Source organism: Rhinoderma darwinii, chromosome 7 (genome assembly GCF_050947455.1).
Source record: "Rhinoderma darwinii isolate aRhiDar2 chromosome 7, aRhiDar2.hap1, whole genome shotgun sequence".
In the NCBI taxonomy this organism is placed as follows: domain Eukaryota; kingdom Metazoa; phylum Chordata; class Amphibia; order Anura; family Rhinodermatidae; genus Rhinoderma; species Rhinoderma darwinii.
Window position 1 is genome coordinate 13,119,486 of NC_134693.1, and position 23,616 is coordinate 13,143,101.

Genomic DNA, 23,616 nt, shown 5'->3' on the forward strand with positions numbered 1-23,616 from the left:
TACAAGAATATAACTACTATAATACTGCCCCTATATACAAGAATATAACTACTATAATACTGCCCCCTATATACAAGAATATAACTACTATAATACTGGCACTATATACAAGAATATAACTACTGTAATACTGCCCCTATATACAAGAATATAACTACTGTAATACTGCCCCCTATATACAAGAATATAACTACTATAATACTGCCCCCTATATACAAGAATATAACTATTATAATACTGGTCCTATATACAAGAATATAACTACTATAATACTGCCCCCTATATACAAGAATATAACTACTATAATACTGCTCCTATATACAAGAATATAACTACTATAATACTGCCCCCTATATACAAGAATATAACCACTATAATACTGCTCCTATATACAAGAATATAACTACTATAATACTGCCCCCTATATACAAGAATATAGCTACTATAATACTGCCCCCTATATACAGGAATATAACTACTATAATACTGCCCCCTATATACAAGAATATAACTACTATAATACTACTCCTATATACAAGAATATAACTACTATAATACTGCCCCTATATACAAGAATATAACTACTATAATACTGCCCCCTATATACAAGAATATAACTACTATAATACTGGCACTATATACAAGAATATAACTACTGTAATACTGCCCCTATATACAAGAATATAACTACTATAATACTGCCCCCTATATACAAGAATATAACTATTATAATACTGCTCCTATATACAAGAATATAACTACTATAATACTGGCACTATATACAAGAATATAACTACTATAATACTGCCCTCTATATATAAGAATATAACTACTATAATACTGCCCCCTATATACAAGAATATAACTATTATAATACTGCTCCTATATACAAGAATATAACTACTATAATACTGCCCCCTATATACAAGAATATAACTACTATAATACTGCCCCTATATACAAGAATATAACTACTATATTACTGCCGCTATATACAAGAATATAACTACTATAATACTGCTCCTATATACAAGAATATAACTACTATAATACTGCCCCTATATACAAGAATATAACTACTATAATACTGCCCCCTATATACAAGAATATAACTACTATAATACTGCCCCTATATACAGGAATATAACTACTATAATACTGCCCCCTATATACAAGAATATAACTACTATAATACTGCCCCCTATATACAAGAATATAACTACTATAATACTGCCTCCTATATACAAGAATATAACTACTATAATACTGCCCCTATATACAAGAATATAACTACTATAATACTGCCCCCTATATACAAGAATATAACTACTATAATACTGGCCCCTATATACAAGAATATAACTACTATAATACTGCCTCCTATATACAAGAATATAACTACTATAATACTGCCCCTATATACAAGAATATAACTACTATAATACTGCCCCCTATATACAAGAATATAACTACTATAATACTGCTCCCTATATACAAGAATATAACTACTATAATACTGCTCCTATATACAAGAATATAACTACTATAATACTGCCTCCTACATACAAGAATATAACTACTATAATACTGCCCCCTATATACAAGAATATAACTACTATAATACTGCCCCTATATACAGGAATATAACTACTATAATACTGCCCCCTATATACAAGAATAGAACTACTATAATACTGCCCCTATATATAAGAATATAACTACTATAATACTGCCCCCTATATACAAGAATATAACTACTATAATACTGCTCCTATATACAAGAATATAACTACTATAATACTGCTCCCTATATACAAGAATATAACTACTATAATACTGCCCCTATATACAAGAATATAACTACTATAATACTGCTCCTATATACAAGAATATAACTACTATATTACTGCCCCTATATACAAGAATATAACTACTATAATACTGCTCCCTATATACAAGAATATAACTACTATAATACTGCTCCTATATACAAGAATATAACTACTATAATACTGCACCTATATACAAGAATATAACTACTATAATACTGCCCCTATATACAAGAATATAACTACTATAATACTGCTCCTATATACGAGAATATAACTACTATAATACTTTCCTGGGAAAATAAGTCATAAGCGCAAAACAGAAAAAATAATAATCAGTCATTCTGCCCCCTGTACTGTTTATATAGCATTTAAGTCCAACATCTCAGGAATGCTATGAATTATTTTGGTCCCCATGTTAAGTTGTATTTTGTCAGCCAAGCTTGTGTGTTATGACCTTCCAGTCTTCAGCTTTTAGATCTTGTTTGTTCCTGAATAAAAACATTGAATTATACATAACTATAACACAAAAGGCCTTCCTGCCTCCATAAATGAATAATGACGCGTTCATGTGAAGCTTTTGAACTTTACCAAAGCACAGATTGTAAAATTAATTCCATTGTATCAGTCTGGGCAAGGGAGTTTACGGTAGACTTCTGAATACAATATTGCATCTGTGCAATGTCCCATCTTGGCTTATAGGGGAATTCCTCCTAAATGCATCTTCTGACTGCGACAGAAGTGCTCTGCAGAACCCCTGCGAAGTAGCAATGCAAATCTCCACAGTTTACAGAGCCGCTATGTAGCTATTCTAAGCAAAAGGAGCTAGAAGACGTTAGACTAGAAACCTCTGAGGGCTTGTCTATGAAGGCTGGATAGGATGACAGCCACTCAAGAGGCTGCACCCTCAAAACGTAAAGTTCATAGATACTATATTCATCTAGCCATTTCTTGTAAGATAGAAATAACTGAATGTCACGGGATAGTAAAAATGACACATAAATTATATATTGTGTCTGTGTGCTCACCAAAGCTGATGCCAGGGATGACACAAATAGCTACGTGATCTATACTGGTAAGGACTGAACCTTTCTTAGCATGCCATATGCATCCCCCAGAATGTATGGGGCGTACACAACATCCTACTTGCATTTATTCAGTTTCATAAACTTCTGACATGTGTTTAGGCCTTGTTCACACAAGTGTTTTTTTGCTTTTTTTTGTTGTTTTTTTTATATTATGATCTACAGCTGAAAAACAACAACAAAAAGTAAAATTCCATCCGTTTTGATCCATTGCACTTGATTCTTTTTTTTTTTTTACTTTTTGTCACCTTTAAAGAGAACCTTTCACCTCCTCATACATGTGAAGCATGTAATAGGCCGGGCTTCACAAACACTGTCTGACTTGAAATTATTTTCCTTATCTCGTTATTTACACAACGGTGCCGTTATATTTGGCGCTTGATATGTAAATAAGCCCCTGAAGTGTCAATGGGGCGTTTCTATCTAACTAAATGGCAAGGGGGCGTGATCTCTTCGCTCTGATACTGTCCAATCAGCTACGGACAGTGTCAGGGCGGCTTGCACTGTGTTCCCTCCCGCGAGAACACACACAGGCTGGCGGTTCTGCAGCTCTCTCTGTCTGTGTGTGTTCTCGCGGGAAGGAGCACAGCGCAAGCTGTCCTGACACTGTCCGTAGTGGATTGGACAGTATCAGAGCGAAGAGATCACGCCCCTTTGCCATTTAGTTAGATAGAAACGCCCCATTGACAGTTCAGGGGCTTATAACTGCACCGATATGTAAATAACGGAGGAAGATAGGAAAATTCAAGTGAGACAGTGTTTGTGAAGCCCGGCCTACTGCACATGTATGGGCAGGTGAAAGGTTCTCTTTAAGGTCAATAGGTTATGGATTGGACAATTGGTGCGATCGGCTGTAATCTGTGGGGAAGCCATGCAATAACTGGTCCGTTTCTTTATTAAGCGTCACCATAGGAGATATATGAAACATTACACAGTCCCAATGGACTATTCATGTAATGCACTGATGTGTCAGATCCTTCAGAGGAAGAGATGAGGGTCTTGACTGAGGGACACCTCTAACTTCATTAGCTCTGAATTCCCTAATAGGATATTTGGAAATATGTTATTTGAACCAGACAACCCCTTTCAATTTATAGAAAGATACTTTCTTTGGGGTATGGGTGACATTTGTATTTATTTTTTTATTCTTTTCCATTTACTGAAACACATTTTGTGCATCATCTGTCCTATCCATCTGAATCCCTTGTTAAAAATGCAAGTGTGAACCTAGCCTTAGATACACGTACACTTGTACCTTGCTGATGCCTTGATCCGTTCGTGCTGCATAGCCATATCTGTACACATTGAAGCCAAAACATCGGTATGAGATCATTATTGGACTGACATAGATCAGACATATGCAAAACAATATTATTTTAAATTTTCCCAAACATATTTTTTTAATATATGCTTACTCATAAAGCAATGATCAGCCCCTTCGTAAGAATCCCACATATTGTATAAGAGCAACAGCTTTGTTTGTCATTAATATTAATAGTTAGTAGTTGTCACAGCTCCTCCCCACATACTAACTTCATATAATAAAAATAAGTATGTGCCTTAAAGAGGATCTGTCAGCTCTCCCATGTGGTGTAGTAAAGAGGATCTGTCAGTTCTCCCGTGTGGTGTAGTATAGAGGAACTGTCAGCTCTCCTGTGTGGCGTAGTATAGAGGAGCTGTCAGCTCTCCTGTGTGGCGTAGTATAGAGGAGCTGTCAGCTCTCCTGTGTGATGTAGTATAGAGGAGCTGTCAGCTCTCCTGTGTGGTGTAGTATAGAGGAGCTGTCAGTTCTCCTGTGTGGTGTAGTATAGAGGAGCTGTCAGTTCTCCTGTGTGGTGTAGTATAGAGGAGCTGTCTGCTCTCCTGTGTGGTGTAGTATAGAGGATCTGTCAGTTCTCCTGTGTGGTGTAGTATAGAGGAGCTGTCTGCTCTCCTGTGTGGTGTAGTATAGAGGATCTGTCAGCTCTCCTGTGTGGCGTAGTATAGAGGAGCTGTCAGCTCTCCTGTGTGATGTAGTATAGAGGAGCTGTCAGCTCTCCTGTGTGGTGTAGTATAGAGGAGCTGTCAGTTCTCCTGTGTGGTGTAGTATAGAGGAGCTGTCAGTTCTCCTGTGTGGTGTAGTATAGAGGAGCTGTCTGCTCTCCTGTGTGGTGTAGTATAGAGGATCTGTCAGCTCTCCTGTGTGGTGTAGTATAGAGGATCTGTCAGCTCTCCTGTGTGGTGTAGTATAGAGGATCTGTCAGCTCTCCTGTGTGGTGTAGTATAGAGGAGCTGTCAGCTCTCCTGTGTGGTGTAGTATAGAGGAGCTGTCAGTTCTCCTGTGTGGTGTAGTATAGAGGAGCTGTCAGTTCTCCTGTGTGGTGTAGTATAGAGGAGCTGTCAGCTCTCCTGTGTGGTGTAGTATAGAGGATCTGTCAGCTCTCCTGTGTGGTGTAGTATAGAGGATCTGTCAGCTCTCCTGTGTGGTGTAGTATAGAGGAGCTGTCAGCTCTCCTGTGTGGTGTAGTATAGAGGATCTGTCAGCTCTCCTGTGTGGTGTAGTATAGAGGATCTGTCAGCTCTCTTGTGTGGTGTAGTATAGAGGATCTGTCAGCTCTCCTGTGTGGTGTAGTATAGAGGATCTGTCAGCTCTCCTGTGTGGTGTAGTATAGAGGATCAGTCAGCTCTCCTGTGTGGTGTAGTATAGAGGATCTGTCAGTTCTTCTGTGTGGTGTAGTATAGAGGAGCTGTCAGCTCTCCTGTGTGGTGTAGTATAGAGGATCTGTCAGCTCTCCTGTGTGGTGTAGTATAGAGGATCTGTCAGCTCTCTTGTGTGGTGTAGTATAGAGGATCTGTCAGCTCTCCTGTGTGGTGTAGTATAGAGGATCTGTCAGCTCTCCTGTGTGGTGTAGTATAGAGGATCTGTCAGCTCTCCTGTGTGGTGTAGTATAGAGGATCTGTCAGCTCTCCTGTGTGGTTTTATTCTGTTTTTTTTATTTTTGCATTATCTATAAAATAATTTGAAGCATCTATTCTTAGAACTGCGTTTCTTTTCTTCGTTCCTCTTTTAGTCTTCCAGGAAATGTATGAATAACTCGACAACTGGGTGTTACCACTGCCCTTTTCTATACGGTGTGTGTCCACACATTTTGTCAATGTGTAATCAGTGCTGAAGTATCAGACTGTGGAGGCACACACCCTATTGATAAGATGTTTTCCCACAATTGAGACGTATCACCTATAGATCGGTGATAAATGTGATTTGTGAGGAAAAAGTCCTTCAATACAGACATGTCAGGAAAGTTGACTGGTCCTCTTTAAAGGATAATTCCATTCAAAATGTTTTCTACTGGCCTGGTTTTACCCCAAAATAGCTGAAGTGGACTATAATAAACTGGTCTAATTGTATAAACTTAGAAATGTGGACGTAAAAAGTTAAGTGAGGCCCAGATCTTTGCCCCATTTACATGAATGACACTCATGCTTGTAATTATGCCACTGCCCTCAAAGTACGAGGGTTTGGCTGTTGTAAAATATAGCACCCTCTTATGTACAGTATGTAAGGCTGAGTACTGACCCTGCAGAGTGGCAGCATTGACCTGAGATACTTTTACACGTCCTGTTTTGCATGAGGCCCTGAACCGCTTCTCTGTTGGAGGAAATTTTCAGCTTATATTCCGCATTTGAAGCATCCTTGGCACCGCCGACCTTTTGTCTTGGTGGTTTTAGACCAGAAACAATATCAGACCATTGTCAAATTAAATTAGCCATTCCATGAGTTCAGCTATTTTACCTCATTATTGAATATTCATTTCATGATCGAGAGGTACTCATGGCCCTGCCCCTGTTGCCAGCATCATTGGTTAATGTTATGATCTTGCTGATCACTGGCTGCTCTGCTTTTCGGCTACAGTAAAGCAAGTCCCTCCTTGTCATCTGTACCCCACCACTTCCTCTTCTGTTCCCTCCAAGTTCCAGTCCTTAGGACATCTGCAAGGCATCATGGGAGCACCTATATTGCATGTGATAAGGTTGTTCTTTAAATTAAGAATAGAGTGAAAGTTCTAAGTACGTTTTTGCTTCAAAGAAATTGGTCCTACATTGTGACGCAGATAGGTGGCACTTTACTGCAGCAAATAAAGTTTGCTCCTTTTACAGTTAGAACTAGAATATTCTCTAATATTATGCAGTGGAAAATAATTTCAAGGAACATTCTGGGCAGAAGTGATAGAGTCCACTCTCCTATTGAGCAAGCAGTTGTTTTATTCTTCTATACAACAGCCAGTCAGAACAAGCAGAGCTACAGGATACAATGGGTGAGCAACAAAGTAGCATTATGAGCCCCTGCGGTAGTCTGAAACCTACGTCCTGTCTCGTCAGAGTCCCAATAGGCAATGCACCTAAGCTGAAAAATAAATGCCAAGGTACAGTAGTGACTTTGTGTCTGCTTTAAAGAATCATAAATTCAGACTTCTAGTTGAGAGATGACTGTACAAAGAAATAAGAGTTTGGGACCTTCACAGGAATGGCAAATGGAACTTGTTCATTACTAAAGTTTATGTACACCTTTTTGAAAACTTTTTTTCTTTTTTTTTTTAAATAAAAATGTCTATCAGTTTTTTTGGTAGAACTTTCTAAATACTTTTTATTAAAAATAATTTTTACTTTTTGAGATACAGCTTCTTTGTATCCTGTATATAGAGCAGCTGTATCTAGCACTGAAACCTGTACCCGTCAGGTCAGCAGCACTGACGGATCCGGCAAGTCTGACACGCAGGATCGAGCTGTTATCGATCACATGTAAGTTCATAATTTAGATGTGATCGATAACCGGTGGATCGTGTGTGTCAGAGATCGCAGGTCCTGCTGACCTGACGGATTCAGGTCTCCACGCAAGGTACAGCTGCTCTATGTACAGGATACAAATATAAAGCCTACAAAATATGGGGTACAATTAAAACAACAAATATATAGTGGAAAAATATATAAACTTTATTTGGAAGTACAAAAGATTCAAAGATGAGTCGCGCAAAGCATGAAAGAGACGTCTGTCTATGCAGAAAGCATGTATAAGCAATAATGCAAAAGGGGCATGAAAGGTATAGAAAAATGAATGTGTGTATCTGTAAGGCCATATAAATCCCTACATAAAGGATGAAACAATATATAGAGATACAGGTATCATATATAAGTGATAATCGAGTGAGATCGTCAATGACATGAAGGAAAAGGCCTAAACAGAACTGCACAAGAGAGATAATCGAACATACCCATTATGGTCCCTCTGCAAAGGAAGAGACACTTCATTATGTGAACACTGACCAGATTTTTCCTGGATGTACCAATAGGTTATACAGGATACAAAGCAGCTGTATCTCAAAAAGTTAAAATAATTTTTAATAAAAAGTAATTAGAAAGTTGCACAAAAGAAATAACGGTTTCAAAGGTGTACATAGCGTTTAACTCTTCGGCACTGAGCAGTGGAAAAAAAAAATCGACGTTGCTCATGATGATTATTGTTGTTATTTTTATATATTTTTTTAATCTACCAGACACTACAGGCCCCAACATGCACTTCCAGCGGTGAGACAACTCACAGCACAAATATACAAAAACCATATTTTCTCTAAAGCAAAGGGAAACTGTCATGCAATTGTAACTGTAGCAATGTCTTTTATAAGCCCCAAGTGCTTGTGCTGTAATATGGAGGACAGTCTGCCATTAGAGCAAGTGAAATATATGCCATAATGTGTCAAAAAAAGAGTAAGAAATCGCAACGGGCATCTAAGTGCAGGTATTAATTGTAAAATATTCGGATATATATCTAAAGGTGGAGTTTCAAAGTTGGGGACGATCTATCGATGCCCTAAAGAGGGACCCAGTATTCTAAAACATTCTAATAGACTTTGTTTCCATCCCTCACTATTTTTAAGATCTGCTTGCTGTTGGTGAATGGAAACATTCTTGTTTACATCCAAATGCTGAGAAACTTACAGATCTTTTTATGTTTCACAGCTGGCAGGTTTGTTTGTTTTTTGTTTCGTTTTTTTTTTTTTTAGAATTGTAACCAATCCAGACAATCCTCTGTGAGCTAAACAGCCTGGAAACCAGGATGATATATTTTACCTGGACTGATGCATTGCAACAAACTATGAGGACGGGAGAGAGAGACTTTTGATGCCAATGTATTTTGCTCACAGAGGATTGTCTAGACTGGATGAAATTGTTGCAAACTCTCAGCTGTGAGAAGTATTGGGTATTTAGTAGTTTTTGGTTTGTGGATGTAAACAAGCATGTTTCGATTCACTGACAGCAAGCAGAAGTATTGAAAATAGTGAGCATATGACCACCTTATTTATATAGTTGGAATACCCATTTAATGTCTATTCTTGCAAAAATGTTTTTTTTTGTGCCTTTTTTATGAGAATTAGTGCATTTTGTTTTCAAATAGCATCTGTTTCGTTGCATTGTGTTAATTACATTTTATGTTATTAGCGCCTATAATTATCCCCCTTATTGTGTCATATTTATGCCCCCATTTAGAGTAGAAGGGGTTATAGTTATTGCTTCTTATTTACAACTTGATAGTCTTACACCCATAACAAGAGATCAGCTGCCCCTTGTCTTGCAGGATCTTCTAGAGGACCAAGCCCCCTTACTATGGGGGCACAGGATACCCTGCCGGTGGCAGCCGCCTTCACTGAGACGGTCAACACTTACTTCAAAGGGGCCGATCCCAATAAGTAAGTATAGCTGTATAAGATGACGCGGTCCAGTAGAAGGATCGGATGACTCGGGTCTCTGCCAAATCTGTAACCAGACCTCTCCTGTTTTCCTCTTTCCATTTGGGTCATAACGGTCAAAAGGGCAGAGAGATGTATCGGTGTCCGAGGAGAAAAGATGTGGAAGATGATAGTGTGGCTTTATCCAAGGGGTTGTCACTGTTCAGATGTAATGGTCACACTAGGCTTAGTCTATTACTTGTAAGGAAACCGACTAGACTAGTGAGAGAGATGCTTGCGGAGACTAAAAAAAGTTTCCATTCGTTGATAGAACCTTTTTAAGTCAGGATTTATTTACTTGGTCCAGGAACAATAAATGATAATAGAAAAAAAAAGAGAATGTAAAAAAAAATCCCAGCAATTTCTCCCTTAATTTCCTCAGAAGAATTTTTCTGCGTCCCAGGAGATTAGCCATTTTCCCCACATCATTCTCGCAATCCTGTGTATAGCTGTAAGGAAACTGACTGCAGTAGGAGCCCTTCCCCACTGCTCTGTCTAAAATAGACCAGGAGTGATAGACCACGCCCCCTTGTCTAAACTCCTCCCCTTCAACTATCTGCCAGTCGCAAATGGAAGCGATCAGGAAGAATTTAAAAGGGTTGTCCAGGATTAGAAAAAAAGTCGCCAAACCTGTCCATGGGTTGTCTCGTATTGCAGTTCAGCTCCATTGAAGTAAATAGGGCTGAGCTGCATTTCCACACCCAACCTGTGGACAGCAGCGGTGCTGTTTATGGAAGAGAGCAGCCATGTTTTTCTAATCTTCTACAACTTAACACCTGTGTTTCTCTGCACGATTTCTAGAAGACTGTCTGTTTCAGGAGAAGTAGAAAATCTACGGACTGAAGTCTTCAAAGGTTTACATAGCCTTTTAAGCTTTGTGTTTAAAAAGTTGGAGATTTTCTTTTAGTACTACAGTAAAGGCCCTTTTACACTGGCCAATTATCGGACAGACGAGCATTCATAGAACGCTTGTCGCCGATAATTTCCCTGTGTAAACAGGGCAGCGATCAGCAGATGAACGAGCAAACGCTCGATCATCTGCTGGTCGTATCATTTTAAAAAACAGAAATATTATCGTTGTCGGCAGCACATCTCGGTGTGTAAACAGGGAGACGCGCTGCCAACATGATGATAATGGATGGGGACGAGCGATCAGAGTAACGACCGCTCGTCCCTCATTCATAGCTCCTTGTGACAGGAGCAAACGAGCGCCGATCAACAATGTCTCATTGATCGGCGCTCGTTGCCCGGTGTAATAGGGCCTTTAGATGAATGAATTTATACGTCATTTTGGATGTGGCTAAAAAAAAGCAGAAGCGGTGACTGATAACATTTATATCGTATTCTCCTTGTGTTTTAGGTTAATAGTGAAAATCACCGGAGAAATGGTCGTGTCATTCCCAGCTGGAATCACCCGTCATTTCTCAAACAACCCAGCCCCAGCTGCACTGACGTTCCGCATCACAAACTACAGCCGGTTAGAACACGTTCTGCCAAACCCACAACTCCTCTGCTGGTCAGTATGTTTTTTCCACTCTGCAAAACCTGGACATCACTTATGAAGTTGATATCCCTTTAGTATTTATCGGAATACTTTATTTTTTTTCCCCACTGTATAAACTAGCATAGTAGACTACGCTATTCTATACAGAAGAATAAGGTAAAAAAAAAAAAATGGATACCGAGCAGGAACCATTTTTTCTTTTACAATGAGGTCCTATTAGCGACATATATGCATTTTTCACATCCGTGCATGCACTTCCTTTTTTTTATTTATTTATTTCTTTGCCTTTCTATGTAACTGATATAGGACATGCAGTGAGTTTCACGCAACAGACACTCGCTGCGTGAAAACTCACACATGTCTGAATAGCCGCATTGAAATCAATTATTTCAGCAGACGGACGAGTATTATGCTTGTCTGAATGAGCCCTTATGTATATTTTGCGCCAGTAGATTGACCCTTTTAATCCCCTATTTTTTTTTGATACTTTAGTAATTGTATGGATTCATTCTACATTAGTAATTTTTTACATATATATTGCAGACATTATTATTATTAACGCTTTGCTGCATGTACTTACAGTGAGAACACGCAGACTACTCCTAACGCAAAAGAATTCTGGGTCAATATGCCAAACCTGATGACACATCTGAAGAAAGTCTCCGAACAAAAGCCACAAGCAACATATTATAATGTAGACATGTTGAAATATCAGGTATTGACAGTAGTTACTGATTGGATGAAAGCGTATGTCCAGATTTGTACACTATTTTACGGTTTATATTTAGAATTAGTCTACATAGAAAGTTGTCACTGTATACAAACATTATATTACTTATCCTGTACAGATCCTGTATTATACTCCAGAGCTGCACTCACTATTCTGCTGGTGGAGTCACTGTGTACATACATTACATTACTTATACTGTACTGATCCTGAGTTACATCCTGTATTATACTCCAGAGCTGCACTCACTATTCTGCTGGTGGAGTCACTGTGTACATACATTACATTACTTATCCTGTACTGATCCTGAGTTATATCCTGTATTATACTCCAGAGCTGCACTCACTATTCTGCTGATGGAGTCACTGTGTACATACATTACATTACTGATCCTGAGTTACATCCTATATTATACTCCAGAGCTGCACTCACTATTCTGCTGGTGGAGTCACTGTGTACATACATTACATTACATTACATTACATTACTTATCCTGTACGGATCCTGAGTTACATCCTATATTATACTCCAGAGCTGCACTCACTATTCTGCTGGTGGAGTCACTGTGTACATACATTACATTACTTATCGTGTACTGATCCTGAGTTACATCCTGTATTATACTCCAGAGCTGCACTCACTATTCTGCTGGTAGAGTCACTGTGTTCATACATTACATTACTGATCCCGTGTTACAGCCTGTATTCTACTCAAGAAACGGAAGTCACAAATCTTCAGACTTCAGAGCTGAAATGTATAGGCATTCCCTGCTTGTTCAGTGTCTGTATAGAGACTTGCTGTGGTAAATTTTTGGTGACTGTATAGTAATCTGATAGGAATACTCCAGAGTTGTATTCACAATTCTGCTGGTTATCGAAATGTGAACAAGGTGTTGTACCCGATTAGAAAAACATGTCTGCTTTTTTCCCAATAACCGTGCCACATTTGTCCACAGGTTGTGTGTGGTACTGCAGCTCAGCCCGATTCACTTTAATGGAACTGAGCAGCAATACCAACTCAACCCATGGACAGGTGTGGGAACGTTTCTGGAAGAAAGCAGCCATATTTTTTCTAATCCTGAATAACCTCTTTAGGGAATATCGGTCAACAAACTTGCTAACGTTTCCAATAACAGTCAGCAGAATTGTGAATACATCTCTGGCATATAATACAGGATGTAACTCAGGATCAGTACAAGATAAGTAATGTAATGTATGTACATAGTAACTCCACCAGCAGAATAGTGAGTGCAGCTCTGAAGTATAATACAGGATGTAACTCAGGATCAGTACAGGATAAGTAATGTATGTACATAGTAACTCCACCAGCAGAATAGTGAGTGCAGCTCTGGAGTATAATACAGGATGTAACTCAGGATCCGTACAGGATAAGTAATGTCATGTATTTACAAAGGTACACAACTTTCTATGTAGATTATATTTATATATGAACTATAATATCAGAATGAACATACATATATTGTTACATCTGACAATCTCCTGGGAGGTCAGGTCAGCAGCGACTCTTTTCTATTTTACCAGGTATCTTCACAGGGGCTCCAGTCTACTCCTCTGAATCTTGCGGTGAACTGGAGGTGTGAACCTACCAGCACAGATCTCCGGATAGACTACAAATACAACCCTGAGTCCATGGCCTCACCTGTAGCCCTGAACAACGTCCAATTTGTTATCCCTGTAGATGGTGGTGTAAAGAAACTCCAGGCCGTGCTGCCCGCTGCTGTTTGGTGAGTTGAACATAATAAAAGTTTTGATTTAGTTGGAGATGACCCATAATAATCAGGTTATCATTTGTTGACCCTTCTAATAAAAATTAATTGTCCAAAGCGGAGAAAACATTTAAAGAACGCCTCCAGTGGAAACACAACTTTCCATGTCTGCACCCCCACCTGGCTGTATACCACACTCTACACTTCTTTTATGTATACTGTACTTATTTTTTGTACCGCTGCTTTGTCTGTGCTTTGAAAAAGCCTCCATCTTGATTCTGAGATTTCCCCAGCTTTCTCTTCCTCTCTGCTTTGCTATCAATCCCATGATGCTTCAGCACAGCATCACATGACCCGCTAAAGACCATACCATTTCTGCATGCTGGGGACACTGTGATTATCATTCTCTCTATTTTCTCCTAAATAAGCTAAGAAACCATAAGTATATAGACAGGGAGGCTGCATTATATACTTCTACATTATACCTGGGTGACAGGAACCTGTATAAGTAGCTGATGATAGAAGTTTCTGTACCCGCCTGTGCAAAACTGGTGTGCTACAGGAACTGCTGAAGCCTGTGATGGGTGACACATAAATCTCCATAGACTCAAGTAGAGAAAGTAGTCACCGAGCCGGATTCGCACTGCTGCTAAGCAACCGTCCCAGTCCGATATATAGAGATAGAAGCAGCAAGAAAAATAACAAGTGAGGGACTGACACATGGAATACCATAATGGTACACATGGGAAAGTTAACTTTTGGCCGGAGTGTCCCTTTAAGTATAGTAGCAATACTGTATGGTTCCTAATACAATTGGTTGTAGCATTTCAGCAGGAATAGAAGGCTGAAATGTGTTTTTTGCAGTCCTGAAAATTGTAATTATTATTTTTTAGGCGGACTGTCACTTTGAATTTCTGCACATAGTTTATTAATGACATTACAAAATGCTTGAATGTCAGAATCGTGACGACAATGTAAAATTGATCGCAATCTGTGGTTGAAGCTGCGGTGAGGCCTGTCTGTGCCATTGACTGATTTTCTCAATTACAGGAATGCAGAACAACAGAGAATATTATGGAAAATTCCAGATATTTCCCAGAAATCAGAAAATGGAGGTAAATTCAGGACACTTTCCTGCTTTCAGGGGACACCCCCTTAGGGCAGGAGTACTCAACTAGTTCTATAAAGATCTGCTTACCTGGGACTGCGGTCAGGTGAAGGTCCGAGCTGAACACCAACCGTAAAGATATCGTCTTGCAAACTTTGTTAGTGGAAAAACCAGACCAGTCCTCAAAATGAATTAAGACCCCTAAATGCATTCAGATCGCAGATAGACCCCAAACCAGATCTGTAAAATTTATTCAGATCCCAGACGAGCATCTAAGACCAATTCAAAACCATACCGAAGGCTAAAAAAAATTCAGACACCATACCTCTAAAATTGATGAGACCCCAGACCAGCCATTAGAACAAATTCAGACCCCAGACCAGCCCCTAAAACTTATTCGAGCCCAGACAGGACCCTGAAAATGAATTCAGACCCCGAGCAACCCCTAAAATGACAAAGAGCATTTCTTACTCTGGACTACCCAACATGTCCATACAGATAGATCCGCCATGTGATGCTCCATTTTTTTCTATGGGGGCGCTGCAGAGGAATTTAACCCTTGCTGCCGAGTTCCCCCTCAGATTACAGCTGATTGTTGGGGGGCCCAGCAGCTTGATCCTCTGTGATTACTCTTATTGTCAGAGGCCCCTTTTAACAAAAAGAGGTTGTCCAATTGGGTAAGCCCTTTAAAATATTTGGAATCCGGAGGCAATGTTCCCACTGATGCCCCATGTTTTTCTTTTGAAGGTGTTGGCTCTTTGCTTGCGAGGTTCCAGCTGTCGGAAGGCCCCAGTAAACCCGCACCCCTAGCCATACAGTTCACTAGCGAAGGAAGCACTTTGTCTGGATGCGACATTGAGCTCGTGGGAGGAGGTTACAGGTTCTCACTTGTGAAAAAGAGGTTTGCAGCAGGTAAGTGACACATAGTTCATTGCAGATTCCCTGAATGTCTCATCCTATAGTGGAAAAACCTCCAGTAAATCAAGTCACTTGCGTCATCCTTTTATATGTGAAGTTGCGGTTGTACTTTGATCCTAGTATCTATTTCTGGAAAAACTAAGTGACATCCAGTGTGATAAATGTACATAGTAATGTTTCGAAATCATTACTAGAAAGATTTACTGATGAGGACTCGAGAAAGCTTGGTGGCATCCCCTGTGGAAGCTGCAATGCTAGCCATATTGAATGTCACCCAGCTTTCCCAGATGCAGAAACTGAATATAATGTTTAAGAACAGTTGGACTACTCAAAGACTTATATTTACTTACTTTTTTTATTAATCTTTAATTCTTTCGCAAATTCTTTTTATTTTGGAAATAGTTCAAACTGCACAGATGGGGAAGAAGGAATTTAAAGGAACTTTCCAGACTAAACGGAGACTGTGTAATCCCTAGTGCAAGGCCTGAGGGGGCGCTGCATGACATAGAGATTCAAAGAACACCAAAGAGAGAATCCCTATCTCGTGCTTCGCCCATTCAGGCCCCGCACTAGGCATTACATAGTGAAGGAGATTTACTAAGCAAAATGCACCAGAATTCTGGCATTAAAGTAGCTTACATGCCATGCAGCAAATGTGTCAAACATTTCTAGCGCCTCCCTCCGATTTTATTAACAACATGCGCTATTTGTTTTGTGCAAAATATTGCTGTAAAGTACTCCAGCAAAGAGGTGGCATAAGGTAGAGAGAAGTGTCTAACGTGAAGCAAAATGCGCCAAATTTATCATGCAGCGTTGGTATAAATCTGTCGCATCTTCTGCTCGTCTGGTCTAGTTTTATACCGTCTAACTTGTGGACTAAATTAATAAATCGGCCCCAGTATATCAGTTTTTACTTTAAAGAGGATTTCCCACAATTGACATTTATCACCTATCCACAGTATAGGTGATAAATGTCCGATCGCTGGGATCCAGACCGATCACTAGAACGGGGGGTCCTGAGTCCTCTTGTCCGTAATGAGAAGTTTAAATGGAGCGGTGGTCGAGCATCATCGCTTCCACTTCATTCAAAGTCTATGGGACTGATGGAGACAGCCAAGTACAGCTCTCCGCTGTTTCCGTCAACTTCATAGACATTGAACGGAGCGACACTGCGCAGCTACCTCTCCATTCAAGCCTCCCCTTACTGTGGTCATTCAGTGTGGAGGAACGGGGGGGGGGGGGGCTCAGGCCCCCTTTTCTTTTGATTGTGGGGGTCCCAGTGATCTGAGATTTATCACCTATGATGTGGCTAGGTGATAAATGTCAATTGTGGAAAATCTCTTTTAGGCCTGTTGCGTTAAAATCGCAGGAGGACGTTTTTTTTTTTATAGTAATGTGACCCGGTTATATTTACTCTCTCTGGTTTTTCTTTTTCACTAAGGAAAGTACCTGGCTGACGTCTAACGGAGGATTATGCCCCAAGGAGCAATGTTCCCGGACAGGTTGTAATTTTAAAGCTCATGAACATGAACTCTACTCGAGACGTGGGAAATTTCTGCTGGAAGTTGCGTCAACTTCTGTCCGAGCATTTTCCGCAGACACCTTCATGTTGCCCCGTCCTGCAGTATTTATATCTAGGTGTAACATTGTTGATGGTTTTAAAAATGTAATTATCGTATTTGTAAATTGTACTTAATTCAGTAAGGCTGTATTTTGGCAGTTAGACTCTCGTTTCAACATTTTACCATTGATAAATGGATGTAATTTAAGCGGATATATATATATATATAAAGAAAAAACAACGGAGTGGTACTGTTGGATGGCACACTGCTTATAAATGAGATTTTTGTGTATATATAAAATAGCGGGCTGCGACCTGTGGCCCTCCTGCTATCGTGGAACTACAACACCCAGCATGAAGTTGTAGTTCCACAATGACTAGAGGGCCACAGGTTGCAGACAACTGATATAGAATCAAATGTATACTATCCGTAGCTGTGATAGGGGGTGCCTAAGGTTTAAACAATGTCTTGAATCCTTGTCTATGCACATGACAACCAACTCCAAACATGCAAACCATTCGGACATGACATTTGCATGACAACGTCCGAACGGTGCCGCAGATTTAAAAAAAACAAAAAAAAACACACGGAACAAGGTTTGTCAAATAAATCAATAAAGCTTTCGAATACAAAATCAAGGGCCGTTAAAGCGAATGTTATTTTATAAACCTGTATTAATAACGCCAGCAGCAATGCATTGTGGGCCATCTATCTGAATTACTAAAGTTGACCAGACACCTGTATGAACTGGATATTTGGAGGTCTTTAGTCATATTTAGGAGAATGCGGCCTAGTAGGGGGCCCTGATTTGACGCACACAGCTCTGGGTATAACGAATGCCACTGCTTTATAGTATTTCCATCTGGATAATCAGGTTAAAGGGATTATAGAAGAGTTTGGAGACGCGGGCCCGGCTCATGGAAACCCAGACAAACCGCTTTCTTTGTCAGGGGAAGCTGTGGCTAGCCAAAAATGTAGTATTACATGCTGGCCATTCAGGTGTAAGTCCGCCAAAGTAATAGCCGGTCTTCTAAAACCCTCAGTTGTTTCTCATAGGAGGGGAGAGTCCCAAGCGGAGGAACCCCCTTTGTGATGTCCGTACGCCCCTATAGGACATATGGAAAGGGTTTGTCTTCCTGAGCCCCCCCCCCCTTACTATTGAATGCGGAACACTAATAACGGAAACCAGGACGCAGTGCCGGATCCATACGTACAAAGGATACCACAGGCGCCCGACGGATCCCATCGACTTATAATGGGGGTTGGTCGTTTTGACTGGGAAAAATAGCGCTGCATGTGGTATTATTTTTCTTGTTCTATGTGACAGAATCTGTGACGATGTCTCCTAACGGAGCGTCCGACACAGATGTGAACAGAGGCTAACACGCTTTCTTTTTTTTAATGCGATCATTTTTTGTTGTTTGACTGCTTTTGGCCTTTTTTTTTGTTTATTTAAAGAGAGATTTACAGAAAATTTAAATAAAAGGCCCAAAACGGTTTCCTCCGCTGTATGTAAATAAATGCACACGTTATGTTTTCATTTCTATTGAAGTTAGTGGGGAAAATCTGCTAGAAAAAAACAACTGCATTACAGTGGATGGGAACCCGGAAACCTAGAATTCCTGTTACGTTTAGCTGGTGCTATGTTTTTATATGTATTATACCGACCTCAACAATTGTCCCGTGTGATCGGCCTGAAGCTCGGTTACCCACAGACTCAAGTCTTGCACATGACTTTTAGCGAGCAATTTTTTTATTTAAATTTTTTCCATAAGAATTGTGCTGCATGAATTTTGCAAATGTCATTGCGTCCAGCAGAAAAAGGTGCACGATAGTCGCATGTATATACGATTGTTGAGCGACTCGATGAATGGACTGATGGTCCACAAAATGAGCATCACCACAGTGCAGTCACAGGCCCCTACACCGTATACCACTTATATACAACATTAGGCCTGATTTACACGAGCGTGTGCGTTTTGCGCACGCAAATAATGTGGCGTTTTGCGTGCGCAAAAGGCACTTAGCAGCTCCGTTTGGCATCAGGCGTATGATGCGCGGCTGCGAGATTTTCGCGCAGCCGCCATCATGATGACACTCCGTTTGGATGTTTGGAAACAGAAAAGCACGTGGTGCTTTTCTGTTTACATTCAGAGTTTGACAGCTGTTGCGCGAATCACGCTGTTCGCACGGAAGTGCTTCCGTGTGACCTGCGTGATTTTCACGCACCCATTGACTTCAATGGGTGCGTGAGGCGCGAACAGCGCACAAATATAGGACATGTCGTGAGTTTGTTTCAGCGGACACACGCTGAACAAAACTCACGGACTGTCTGCACTGCCCCGTAGACTAACATAGGTGCGTATGACACGTGTGAAAAGCACGCACGTCGCACGGACGTAAATCAGGCCTTATGGTGAGTGATGAGAAGGACGCATTCATTTCTAACAAATTAAAATGAAGTTGCGGGTGAGTCCTGAGCTGCTTCATTTCTGTTCGGGTTTTTCCGAAAATCATTGTAGCGGAGTACAGGCACAATAGAAAGTCTATAAGCCTGTACTCCGCTACATCGGCTTTCCGGAAAAAGCTGAACCGAAGCTGAGCGCTCACACGAGCGCTTCTGCCGCCTCGTTTTAGCGATTGGTGGGGGTCTCAGTGCTTGGACCCCCACCAATCAAAACTTCTGACATGTCACTATGACCTGTCAGAAGTTTGTTGAACGTTTAGTTACACTTTAATACATCAAAATGGGCGTCCTGCATTAAAACTGTTCTACCTATTGCAGTGCCTGAAGTACTAAATACGGACTTACTGGAAGGCTTCTGCTTATACACAGCAGTCAATCTGAACAATCAGCGTTGAAGTGTAAAGTATGGAGGACATATAAAAGTACAGACGATGCAGTTAATGGAGTCATCCAAGATTAGAAAGCCTGCTTTTTTTCCAGAGACCATGGCAGGTCTGTCCACGGGCTATGTCTTGTATTGTAGCTCATCCCTATTAACTTGATTGGGGATTGTGCTGCAATAGCAGAGTCAACCCATGGACAAGAGTGGCGCTGTTTCTGGAAAAAAAGACGGCTTTCTAATCCTAGACAACCCTTTTATATCTGGGCTTTAACAGAGCGGCCCTTAAAGCCGCTAACACTAATGAAAATAAATAGCGCGCCGGCCCTACCCGTAGGTGAATTTCCAATTTACAACTGCACTTCAACATTGGACTTGCAAACTATTTCTGTTTTTTTTTTTTTTGTTTTTTTTTTAACTCCTAACAAGATGTGGCACCGCCCTTGTGGTGAGAAGTGGAAACACCATATGGGTTCTAGTGAGGGCAGGTGGGTGGGGGGTTGCTGATTATACACATTGATTGATTGATTGATTTACCATTGATACATGATTATATTGAGGCATTTCTCTAAAGTGACAGTATCCGATAACAGCCAGTTATGTTTTTATTTTCATGTCGCCTGCAGCAAATCTCCATTGATCGCTTCCCGGAGGCCGCGAACACGTCGTGAGCCGGGAAGAGACATTTCTTACCACTTCTTTTTAAGCATCAGTTTGTCACCATTTTTGGTGAATTCTCCGCTGTAATGTTTGATGTGAGGTCTCCCTGTTCCAGTCTGCTGAGTTTCATGCTTGAGATCTTAGTTTCTGTCTATTTAATGCATCTTAATTATTTTATTAAAAAAAGACAAAAATATCCTGGTTTACCGCGCATTTTTTGGCTGACTTTATTGCAGCATCCGGACACTGAGGAAACACAATAACATCAAGCTGGTGAGATTAATAGGATTTATTCTTGCGTTTTAATATTTCCCTCACACACAGATTTGTTAATTTTGGGCGTAGCTAAAGCGGTGGCAGCTCAGGGGCCCCACTCAGATGCAGTAACGCTCTTCCGTGGGAAAGCAAAACGGGAGCTTTCCGCTATCTAGCGGTGTGCATTACTCCAGTGTGTCTCATTGCTATGGGGTCATATGAACCCCCCCCCCCCCCCCCAGATAATTGTCCTGTGTAAAAAGGATTGAATCGTTTAAAAAAAGTTAAATATTATCGTTGTCGGCAGCAGATCTTGGTGTATAAACGGAGATGCTCTGCCGACATGATAACGTATGGGGACGAGCGATCAGAGTAACTGCTTGTCCCCATCCGTAACACCGTGTGACAGGAGCAAGCGAGCGCCGATCAACAATGTCTCGATCGATTCGGCACTCACTGCATCGGCCGGTGCAAAAGGGGCTAATGGATCTTCTCTAAGGCCCCATGAGCACGAAAAAAAACTCTGTAATTGCGGAACGCAATACGGTCAGCAATTACGGACCCGCCTGGTTCTATTGGCCGCGGACACCTTTCCGTATGGCTACGGATAGGTGTCCGTGACGTTGAACCGTGTCAGGAATTATGGAGCATGTCCCACTTTTTGGATTTTACGGGCCGTGCTCCTATACTTTGTATGGGAACATGGCACGAAAATGCAGTCGTGGCCGGCCGTTCCCGCAATCGCGGGCCGTGATTACGTGCACGGCCGTGTGCATGAGGCCTAAATCCATTGTAGCAAGCCTATCAGCCGTGTGAGCAGGATTAGGTCTGGGCCGGTTTTTCAGTCTCTGATGCACATAAGGAACTGATGCACAAAGTAAATTAGAAAGTTACCCCCATTTTTAACATCTGGATGACAGTGTAGGAATAAAGTGTCAATAATAATGCCCACCAACTGTCACAATGTAGAAACCATACTGTAACAGGCAATACAAGGAGTGCAAACATTTTACATTGCGTAATTAAGGAACACATACACCATGTAAAAGGCGATTTCCACTCTAGATTACATAAGTAATTGTATTGGTGCGCCCCGAACTGCAACCCCCCCCCCCCCCCCATGTTTACGATATTTAAATACAGAAATATTTTTAAACCTATAGCTTATGAAGATTTTCTAAAATTGCGATGAATCTGCCAAAGTTGAAACTGTAGCAAGCGCTAGGGCTACACAGCGGCCTTGCATCGAGTGACACAATTTGTATGACGGGCCTAATTCACAAATGCCACATTGTAGCCCAAGGCCTCATAAACACTTGGGTGTTTGATCAGTATTTCGCTTTTTTTAAAGCCAAAAAAAGAGGACTGGATCCTAAACACAGAAAAAATATATTAGAAACATTTATATTTCACTTTTTTACATCCACCCCAGATTTTGGCTTATAAAAAAAAAAACTGATGCAAAATACTTATCAAATTTGCAAGTGTGAATGAGGCCTTGGGCTAAACTATGACATTTTGGATGCGTTCAAGATTGCCAGTGACCTTGTTTCCTGTAGAGGACATTCAGATCAAGGTGTAGCAATCTCGCAATTCACGTGTGACCTCGTCATTATTTAGCCCAAAGCCGGCTACACGTGAATTTGGTCGCGCAGCAGAAAGATCGCAAGGTGACAGTGCAAGTAATGCTTGTGAATATAGTCGTGTTACTGCAAACACCATAACGCAACCGGGACACGAAATTCTCCAAAAAACAATCTGTTGAAATTTTGCGATCATAGACTTTAATGTAAGTTTCGTGTCCGACGTGTCAACAGTTTCGTTTTTTTTTTTCCTATTTCGGATAATGCAAATCTTAAATTACATGCAACTCGTCTCAAAATCTCACCCTAAGGCCTTATTCACACGAACATGTCCGTTTTGCGCACGCAAAAGTTCAGTGTGACGTGTATATGGTGCGCGGCTGCGTGATTTTCGCGCAGCCGGCATCATTATGACACTCCCTTTTTATGTGACGACACAGTAAAGAAGGAGGGGATTTTATGTTTCCCTTCTCTCCTTTACCAGCTGTAGCGCAAATCACACGCGTCACCCGGAATTGCTTCCATGTGCCGTGCACGATTTGCACGCACCCATTGACTTCAATGGGTGCCTGCTGCGCGAAACACGGGCAAGTATAGGACATGTCGTGAGTTTTACGCAGCGCAACTACGCTGCGTGAAAATCACTGACAGTCTGAACGGCCCCATTCACTAACATAGGTCCGTGCGACGCGCGAGAAAATCATGCGTGTATGACACGTTCGTGTGAATAAGGCCTAAAATAGTCATGCCACTTCAATGCAACAGCAGACAAATCGCACGCGTTGTTTAGAGGCATGACTTGTGTGCTACTTGATGTCGCGTGACCAAAGTTGCCGTGCAGCCCTCGCTGAATTCCTAGATGAAATGTGCAACTTTTTTGTTGTGCAAGAGACACGATTTATCACCTCCAGTATATAAAGTTTTTGACCCCTGATTTGATTAGATACAATAGCTAAGCAGGCAGTATCATACATTACAAGGTTAGATACAGCAGCTCAGCTGACAGTATCTCACATGATAGGATTACAAACAGGCTAAGCAGACAGTATCAT

The 23,616-nt window shown here is 40.8% G+C and overlaps 1 protein-coding gene across 9 annotated transcripts in view; it reads left to right on the forward strand.

Annotated features, from left to right (window-relative positions):
• Positions 1-20,922, forward strand: part of SGIP1 (SH3GL interacting endocytic adaptor 1) — an 88,447-nt gene extending 67,525 nt beyond the window's left edge. For 5 of the 9 annotated variants that reach the window (XM_075832784.1, XM_075832781.1, XM_075832782.1 and 2 more), the window contains 7 exons: positions 9,507-9,636; positions 11,036-11,191; positions 11,762-11,894; positions 13,448-13,650; positions 14,683-14,747; positions 15,488-15,652; positions 17,100-20,922. In XM_075832784.1, coding sequence (XP_075688899.1) covers positions 9,507-9,636; positions 11,036-11,191; positions 11,762-11,894; positions 13,448-13,650; positions 14,683-14,747; positions 15,488-15,652; positions 17,100-17,122 — 875 coding nt within the window. In that variant the 3' untranslated portion in view covers positions 17,123-20,922. The remainder of the gene's footprint in view (positions 1-9,506; positions 9,637-11,035; positions 11,192-11,761; positions 11,895-13,447; positions 13,651-14,682; positions 14,748-15,487; positions 15,653-17,099) is intronic. The other 4 variants (XM_075832789.1, XM_075832786.1, XM_075832785.1 and 1 more) reach the window with 1 other exon arrangement.
• The last annotated feature ends 2,694 nt before the right edge of the window (positions 20,923-23,616 follow it).